The 9489-nt window shown below is 46.7% G+C and overlaps 2 protein-coding genes across 2 annotated transcripts; one reads left to right on the top strand and one right to left on the bottom strand.

The window, feature by feature from the left end:
- Nucleotides 1–972: 972 nt before the first annotated feature.
- On the bottom strand, nt 973–3411 carry LOC141129727 (heat shock 70 kDa protein-like). The gene has a single exon (XM_073617819.1). The coding sequence runs from the start codon at nt 3209–3211 to the stop codon at nt 1280–1282; it is 1932 nt and encodes a 643-aa protein (XP_073473920.1). The 5' UTR covers nt 3212–3411; the 3' UTR covers nt 973–1279.
- A 3714-nt stretch (nt 3412–7125) lies between these two features.
- Nucleotides 7126–7761, top strand: LOC141126518 (heat shock 70 kDa protein-like). Its single transcript, XM_073612455.1, has one exon. It carries the CDS (start codon nt 7126–7128, stop codon nt 7759–7761), a length of 636 nt encoding a protein of 211 aa, XP_073468556.1.
- Nucleotides 7762–9489: the final 1728 nt, after the last annotated feature.

Here is a 9489-nt window from a genome sequence, read left to right as displayed (position 1 = left end):
AAATTGTAAATAAAAATAAGAAAAAATAAATAAATAAAATAAAAAAATAAGAAAAAAGAAATAAACTACTGACACCAGTGGTGGAACTACCAGGGTCATAAAGGTCGCACTTGCAACTGGGCCCTGGCTTTCCACCACCGGGCTCGGAGGGAAGGGCCCCCGGCCGAGGGTCAGGGGGAGCCCTTCATGGTTTCTTGCACTGGGGCCCTGAAGGTTTTAGTTACCCCCCTGGTTGAACAAAAAATAAATAAAAAATCGGAGGCAAAAAGGATAACAAAACTTTCAGAGAACTTTGTTGTGAAGTGTGTGAAATGCATATTTCTGCACAGACACCTCGAGACATGTTGGCTAGAGCTTGTTATTTTGTGAACACGATTTTCATTTTAGTATGGAAACCTTTCTCTGTACCCATCAATCTGGTCTTATCAGGACATAAAACAGCCAGAATCAGTAAAGATGTAGATGATGTTGAGCACAGATGCTGCAAACTATCTGCACAGTATGACCTACTCCTTGCATAGCCTAATAGTACAAAATGGGGGTTATTTACGAAAGGCAACTCCACTTTGCACTACAAGTGCACTTTCAAGTGCAGTCACTGTAGATCTGAGGGGGACATGCAAGGAAAATAAAAAACAGCATTTTAGCTTGCACATGATTGGGTGATAAAATCAGCAGAGCTTCCCCTCATTTCAGATCAGTGCATTGCAGTGCACTTGTAGTGCAAAGTGAGTTTGCCTTTTGTAAATAACCCCCAATGTGTTCCTAACTCAGTTGGCCATTCTTATAATGCCCCATGCTATTAGGATTCTAATGCAATTTCCATGCCTAATAAAAAAAAAAAAAGAATTTTTTTTTTATCTCCTATGAAGATAATTACCAATATTATACTGAAGACATTGCAAAATATATTTAGATGTAACAATAAAACAAAACACAAATAAATTAAAAAAGAAAAATATTTATTAGGAAAAATATCAATTACCATATGTACAACAGACATCAAAGTAGAAAAAAAAATTCCTAAAATAGTAAAATGTAGTTTTCTTGACGTGTTTGATGACCTGCAAAAAACACTGTACACTCTCCCTCATTATCCACTGTTTATGTCTTTTTAAAGTTCTGTATTTAGTCCTTTTCTTCAGTGCTGCTCAGTCCAATATAATCACATGCAAGTCCTTATATTTTTAATGTTATACTGTCCTTACCCTAACTTTGCAATGATGACCATTCCCAAAATTCACATACAAGTCCCTCTGTAGTTAACACCATGCAGTCTTTAATCCACTTCTTCAATGGTGGGTCCGGGGTTGCAGCCCTGTCTGGCCTGAGTACTGCAGCTGGCTCCTGGCATCCCTCCTCCTGCTGCCCCTTGGTACAATCTGGAGATGATAGGGTTACATACCCGCTCCAGCTCCTTCTGCTGGTGGACATACTCCTCTTTCTCACCCAGCTGGTTCTTGTCCAGCCATGACAAGACCTCATTACACTTATCCACAATGGCCTTCTTATCTGATGCACTCATTTTGTCCTTGATATTGTCATTCTCCACTGTGTTCTTTAGATTGAAGACATAGGCCTCCAGAGAGTTCTTAGCAGCAACCCTCTCCCTCTGGACATCATCGTCCGCCTTGTACCTTTCTGCCTCCTGCACCATCTTCTCTATTTCCTCTTTGCTCAGCCTGCCCTTGTCATTGGTGATGGTGATTTTGTTCTGCTTTCCTGAGCTTTTGTCCACAGCAGACACATTGAGGATTCCGTTGGCATCAATGTCAAAGGTGACTTCAATTTGTGGCACTCCGCGTGGAGCTGGAGGAATGCCACTCAGTTCAAACTTGCCCAGGAGGTTGTTGTCCTTTGTCATTGCTCTCTCACCCTCGAAGACCTGGATGAGGACACCTGGCTGGTTGTCGGAGTAGGTGCTGAAGATCTGTGTCTGCTTGGTGGGGATGGTGGTGTTACGTTTGATGAGTACAGTCATAACTCCTCCGGCTGTTTCTAGACCAAGAGAGAGCGAGGCCACATCCAGCAGGAGCAGATCCTGGACCTTCTCAGACTTGTCACCTGTCAGGATGGCAGCTTGTACAGCAGCTCCATAGGCGACAGCTTCATCAGGGTTAATGCTCTTGTTTAGCTCCTTCCCATTGAAAAAGTCTTGAAGGAGTTTCTGCACCTTGGGGATACGTGTAGAGCCTCCGACCAGAACAATGTCATGAATCTGAGACTTGTCCAGCTTGGCATCTCTCAGGGCCTTTTCAACAGGGTCAAGGGTTCCCCTGAAGAGGTCTGAACAGAGTTCCTCAAAACGAGCCCTGGTGATGGAAGTGTAGAAGTCAATGCCCTCATACAGAGAGTCAATCTCAATGCTGGCCTGAGTGCTGGAGGACAGGGTGCGCTTGGCTCTCTCACAAGCTGTTCTGAGCCTCCTCAGAGCTCTCTTATTCTGGCTGATATTTTTCTTGTGCTTGCGCTTGAATTCCTCCACAAAGTGGTTCACCATCCGGTTGTCAAAGTCTTCTCCACCCAGATGTGTGTCACCTGCTGTAGCCTTCACCTCAAAGACCCCGTCATCAATTGTGAGGATGGAGATGTCAAATGTGCCACCTCCCAGGTCAAAAATCAGGATGTTGCGTTCACCTCGGCTTCCTTTATCCAATCCATAAGCAATGGCAGCAGCTGTGGGCTCATTAATGATTCTCAGTACATTTAAACCAGCGATGACCCCGGCATCTTTAGTGGCTTGGCGCTGGGAGTCATTGAAATAGGCTGGCACGGTGACCACAGCATTTCTCACTGGATGACCCAGGTACGCCTCAGCTGTTTCCTTCATCTTCAACAAGACCATAGAGGAAATTTCCTCAGGTGCAAAGGTCTTCTCTTCTCCTTTGTATTCCACCTTCACTTTGGGCTTCCCACAGTCACTCACCACCTGGAATGGCCAGTGCTTCATGTCAGACTGCACCACAGGGTCATCAAACTTCCTGCCAATCAGTCTCTTGGCATCAAAGACCGTGTTCTGCGGGTTCATGGCCACCTGGTTCTTGGCAGCATCTCCGATCAGTCTCTCTGTGTCGGTGAAGGCCACATAGCTTGGGGTGGTGCGGTTGCCCTGGTCATTGGCGATGATCTCCACCTTGCCATGCTGAAAGACGCCAACGCAGGAATAGGTTGTGCCCAGATCAATGCCAATTGCAACGTCTTTGGGAGCCATCTTCTTGCTGGTGGATGTGTAGATTTCTATAGAATGTCTTCTCGGGTGTCAGTAGATGAAGTTGGTTCTCCTCTGCTGTGTCAGAAGATACGTCTTCTCTGTGCTGTATCAGGAACAGAGTTGTGTTCTCCTCTATGAACTGAGCTCTGTCTTCTCTCTGGGAGTTTTACTATCTGCCTCTCTCTGTGCAGCTCAGCTCTATTTATACTCGCTGGCTCAGCTGTGAGAAAGTTCCTGACCAATCACGCACAATCCTTAGGAAGCAGCTGGAACCTTCCAGACACTTCCTGGAAGCATTAGCCAATCAGCACTGACCTGAGACAAACGTCATCAACTTTAGATGATTCCTGAATGTACAGGAATGTTGGGGACAGATCTCTGCTGTCTGGACAGAGTTAACCCTTTCATGACTTGCAGGTCCCCGGTGGTTGGGATTAACCCTTTCCATTTATAACCGCTACCTAGTGGCTGAATACAATTAACCATTTCTTGACTAATTGCTCCCTGGTGGCCAGATAACATTAACACTCACATGACCAGCAGCTCCATTAAGCATAATTCAGTTAACCTTTTCATGACTTGTGGTTATCTGGTGGCTAGACAGGATTAACCTGACTAACAGCTCTATGGTGGCTGCATATGATTAACCCTTTATGATCAGCATCTCCTTAGTGGCTGAACACGGGTCCACCAATTTATGACAAATGTCTCCTCAGTGCCTGGATAAGATTAACCCTTCCATGTCTATCAACTCCCTAGAGGCTGAATACCATTAACCCTTTCATGACTGATGTCCTTCCAGGTGGATTTTATTAACCCTTTCATGGCTAACCACTCCCTAATGGCTGGATGTGATTAACCCTTTCATTTCCTGTGGGTCTGTGTTGGCTGGATAGGATTTACCTATTTATATGGAGATGTTTCCTGATGGCTGGGAACTATTAACCCTATAATGACTGGTGGCTTCCAGTGTCTGTATATGTTTGACCCTTTCACGGCTAGCAGCAGCTCATTGCTGGATGTTCGTATTATCCTTGTCCACCCTGGTGGCAGCATTTAGGCACCCAGATATATTACCCCTTTCCTCACTATTGGCTTCCTCCCAATGTCTGTGTTTTTAACCATTTTATAAAGAAAGTTTCTTCTACCCTTCCTAACGAGCCAGCTGCAATGGCTCCCAATGGGCTGCAAAGTACCGTCTGCAAACCCACCAACATTCCAGCTGCTTTCCCCCACTAATGGAGTCCATTTCCCGTAGTGGTTACTAATTGTGAGGCCAGATTTTAAGTTCCTACAACCCTTCCAAACTATGTGCCATGCCCAAACATTACAAAAAAACATCCAATGCTGCCTGAAATCCCTCCTTCTCATATATCTTTACAGCCCTGTATGCAGATATCTATAAGCCCCGGTAAGAGCCCTTCTACAAGACAGCCCAGTATAGCATTTTATAAGTGCCTCCTGCTCTCCCAAGCTAAGTGTAGGGTCCCAGGCACCCAGCGATAATGTCTATAATGTCCATCAGTTGTACATGCATAAAACAAGTTCTTGGCCTTCAATTTGGATGTTTTTAGTCTGCAGTTTAGATTTAGTTTCTTCTATGGGAAAGGATTCTTCTGGCTGGGGGAGGTCTGGCTAAACTGTAATGACATGATAGGGTTGGGGGGCTGTAGGTAGCACTGTGGTATGCAGGGATGTCTAGATGATGACACATAATTTATCAGGGCAGCAGTCACTTTTAAAGCACTAATCCTGGATATGAAAGTCAGCACAGGTCAGTACAGTGGACAGTGGTCTAGTGGTTAGCACTTTCACCTAGCAGCAAAAAAAAGGTTGCTCTTTCGAATCCCGACCACAACACCATCTGCATGGAGTTTGCATGTTCTCCCTGTGCCTGTGTGGGTTTCCTCCGGGTACTCTGTTTTCCTCCCGCACTATAAAGATATGCTGGTAGGTGAATCGGATACTGTCAAAAGTGTCCCTAGTATGTATGAATGTGTGTGTTAGGAACCTTAGATTGTAAGCTCCTTGAGGGCAGTGACTGATGTGAATGTTCAATGTATATGTAAAGCGCTGCGTAAACTGACGGCACTATATAAGTACCTGAAATAAATAAATCAAATCTACTAGGTGTTATGATTCCCACTTTGGGGTGCAGGAGGATCCAAACATGTTTGCAGGCAGCACTGTGTGCTGTTAGGGAAGTGGGAGACGCTTTAGTAGTGGAAGGGTTAATATTGGGACTCCGTATTCATCAGGAAGGAAGAATTCACACAATTAAAGTCATTCAAGGGTTTATAATTTCCCACTTGTAGTGATCCCAGTGATTGGGCTTATCATATCCAGTCACCTTCCAGTCTTGAAATGGTTAAACACCCATATACACCAGAAAAGTACCGCATAGGAAAGGGTGTAATATACAGATATAGGGGGTGGAGGGTTAATGTGTTACTTTGTATCAATAACATTGATTTGTAATTCATTCCATCCATGCATACACATGCACACTGCTGGGAGGGGACACAGTGTTCTTCCATGCTGAGTTCTGTCCATGATAATTTTATTATTTGCACAGTTATATAGAAAGACACAGCGGTGCTCTTCCATGTAACACCGGCATTCTGGAACCTTCGCTATACCACCCATTATTCTAGAACCTTAGTGATACCACCTGGCATTCTGGAACCTTCACGATACCACCCGGTATTCTGGAACCTTCGTGATACCACCCGGTGTTCTGGAACCTTCGTGATACCACCCGGCATTCTGGAACCTTAGCGATACCACCCGGCATTCCGGAATCTTCACGATACCACCCGATATTCAGGAACCTTCGTGAAGCTACCCAGCATTCTGGAACCTTCATGATACCACCCAGCATTCTGGAACCTTCGTGATACCACCTGGCATTCTGGAACCTTCACGATACCACCCGATATTCTGGAACCTTCGTGAAGCTACCCAGCATTCTGGAACCTTCACGATACCACCCGATATTCTGGAACCTTCGTGAAGCTACCCAGCATTCTGGAACCTTCATGATACCACCCAGCATTCTGGAACCTTCGTGATACCACCTGGCATTCTGGAACCTTCACGATACCACCCGATATTCTGGAACCTTCGTGAAGCTACCCAGCATTCTGGAACCTTCACGATACCACCCGATATTCTGGAACCTTCGTGAAGCTACCCAGCATTCTGGAACCTTCATGATACCACCCAGTATTCTGGAACCTTCGTGATACCACCTGGCATTCTGGAACCTTCACGATACCACCCGATATTCTGGAACCTTCGTGAAGCTACCCAGCATTCTGGAACCTTCATGATACCACCCGATATTCTGGAACCTTTGTGATACCACCTGGCATTCTGGAACCTTCACGATACCACCCGATATTCTGGAACCTTCGTGAAGCTACCCAGCATTCTGGAACCTTCACGATACCACCCAGCATTCTGGAACCTTCATGATGCCTCCCGGCATTTTGAGATCACCATACCCAACTCTAATTGGTGAGAGCCTAAGGAGTCCCTGAATATTCCTGAATCATCTGAGTATGACGTTGTCTCAGGTCAGTGCTGATTGGCTGATGCATCCAGGAAGTCTCCGGAAGGTTCCAGCTGGTTCCCTGGGAGACAAAAAGCGTGTGCCTAGATTGTCCGTGATTGGTCAGGAACTTTCTCACAGCTGACCCAGCGAGTATAAATAGAGCTGAGCTGCACAGAGAGAGGCAGATAGTAAAACTCCCAGAGAGAAGACAGACCTCAGCTCATAGAGGAGAATACAACTCCGTTCCTGATACAGCACACAGAAGTCGTATCTTCTGACACAGCAAAGAAGAACCGGCTTCATCTACTGACCCCAGAGAAGACATTCTATAGAGATCTACCCATCCACCAGCAAGAAGATGGCTCCCAAAGACATTGCAATTGGCATTGATCTAGGCACAACCTATTCCTGTGTTGGCGTCTTCCAGCATGGCAAGGTGGAGATCATCGTCAATGACCAGGGCAACCGCACCACCCCGAGCTATGTGGCCTTCACCAACACAGAGAGACTGATCGGAGATACAGCAAAGAACCAGGTGGCCATGAATCCGCAGAACGCAGTCTTTGATGCCAAGAGACTGATAGGCAGGAAGTTTGATGACCCAGTGGTGAAGTCTGATATGAAGCACTGGCCATTCCAGGTGGTGAGTGACTGTGGGAAGCCCAACGTGAAAGTGGAATACAAAGGAGAAGAGAAGACCTTTGCACCTGTGGAAATTTCCTCTATGGTCTTGTTGAAGATGAAGGAAACAGCTGAGGTATACCAGGGTCATCCTGTGAGAAATGCTGTGATCACCGTGCCAGCCTATTTTAATGACTACCAGCTCCAAGCCACTAAAGATGCCGGGGTCATCGCTGGTTTAAATGTGCTGAGAATCATTAATGAGCCCACAGCTGCTGCCATTGCTTATGGCTTGGATAAAGGAAGCCGAGGTGAATGCAACGTCCTGATCTTTGACCTGGGAGGTGGCATAATACAGACCCCCCTACAGTAAAGACCCCCCCTACAGCACAGACACCCCCTCCTACAGTACAGACCCCCTCCTACAATACAGACCCCCCCTACACTGCAGACCCCCCCTTTAGACCCATAATGTACCTCGGCTCAGGTGATCAGCGCGGGATATGCACAGTCAGCACGTGTAGACGTAACGGAGGAGGGGGAGGCGGCTTCACTCTGCTCGGCTGTGTGAGACAGCCGACACTTATCAGAGCCGCGGCGCGGCCACGAGAGATGGGGATCATTGCGGCTGGGTCCCGGGTGTGCCGACGGGTGTCACTCGGGTGCGGCTTGCAACCCCCCCTGCAAAGCCCGTATCTCCGTGTGTGTGTTAGCTGCCGCTGCCTGTCACCTTGTCTGTGCTCTGTGCCGCTGCTCAAAACTGCCTCTTCAGTCGCGGAGGGGGGCGTGGCCTGACACCCCCCTAGTTTGTGGCACCCGGGGCGACCCGCCCCCCACTTAGTATGCCACTGGGCCAGCCCACTAGCCCAGCAGCAAGCAGCAGTGCTCGGAGCCACCAGCCCACCGCTGCTGTGCCTGTGTTGAAGTGAAGAAAACTGCCAATTGGCGACCCCCCTCGGCCTGCGCCCCTGGCGGGCGCCGGTCTCGCCAACCGCTTGGTACGCCCCTGCCCCCATATCTACTATTGGGATGCCCCGTGTAAAGATGTACAACCCCTTTGGATTTTTCACCTATGAAATGTAAAAGTCTGATCTGATTGGATTTTAATTGAGCGTTTGGTAAAATTACATTTAAATGTAGTTTGCAGTGATGAAACAACATATTTTTCCAATTTCTTTATGGGTTATGGAATTTGTATGATTTTACATGAGTTCTCATTGTTTTTGACTGTTTTCACAGTGAAGGTCAGCAGATGTTATTCCAATAATGATATAATAAATGATTATAGGAAGTGAGATTCATTTATAAAACACAATATATCCATTCTACCATTTTCCAACCTGGGAATGTCAGTGTTGCTCACTGGAAGACATTGGACACTGGGGACGTAATAGGTGCACCCTGCAAGACTTCCACTCAGCCTGGAGAGAGTACCAAGTACAGTACATCCTATCATATTCCCCCTACTAGACAGCCCACCCTCCTGAGTGCTCCTGTCTGTGTCATCTTTGGGCAGATTTCCTTTCATGTCCTATGCCTGTTGGCTCTACTTCCAAGGATAGGAAGTGAGGGGAAATCTCCCCCAAAAGGAGCACGTGAAGAAACTGAAAACGTTAAATTGTTCTAGTCCTTACAGTGATTGTAAAGCTTTGTTTTTTGGGTTTTTTTTAAATAACAAACATGTCATACTTCCTCCCACTGTGCAGTTCGTTTTGCACAGAGTGGCCCCGATCCTCGACTTCTGGGGTCCCCCGGCGAAGCTGGTAGCTCCTCCCCGCATAGCTGGTAGCTCCTCCCCCTAGGAGAAGCAAACAAAAGGGTGAACCGCTCCAGGTGGTGTACTGAAGAAAACGCCCTCCTCAAAGTGGAAGCCAGGTGCAGGCTCAGCACGAGGAATATTGAAGAAATGGATTCTGGACAGCAGCACTCTGATAAAAGCCTTGATTGTAATGAATAGTCAACGTTCATGTGATAACAGAAGCAGGACAAACAGTTGACGCGTTTCACAACATCATTGTTGTTTAGTGACTAAGCAACAATGATGTTGTTAAACGCGTCAGCTGTTTGTCCTGCTTCTGCTGTCACATGAACGTTGACTATT

The sequence above is a fragment of the Aquarana catesbeiana genome, linkage group LG02 (assembly GCF_042186555.1).
Source record: "Aquarana catesbeiana isolate 2022-GZ linkage group LG02, ASM4218655v1, whole genome shotgun sequence".
NCBI lineage: Eukaryota > Metazoa > Chordata > Amphibia > Anura > Ranidae > Aquarana > Aquarana catesbeiana.
This window is presented reverse-complemented; position numbering and strand designations above follow the sequence as displayed.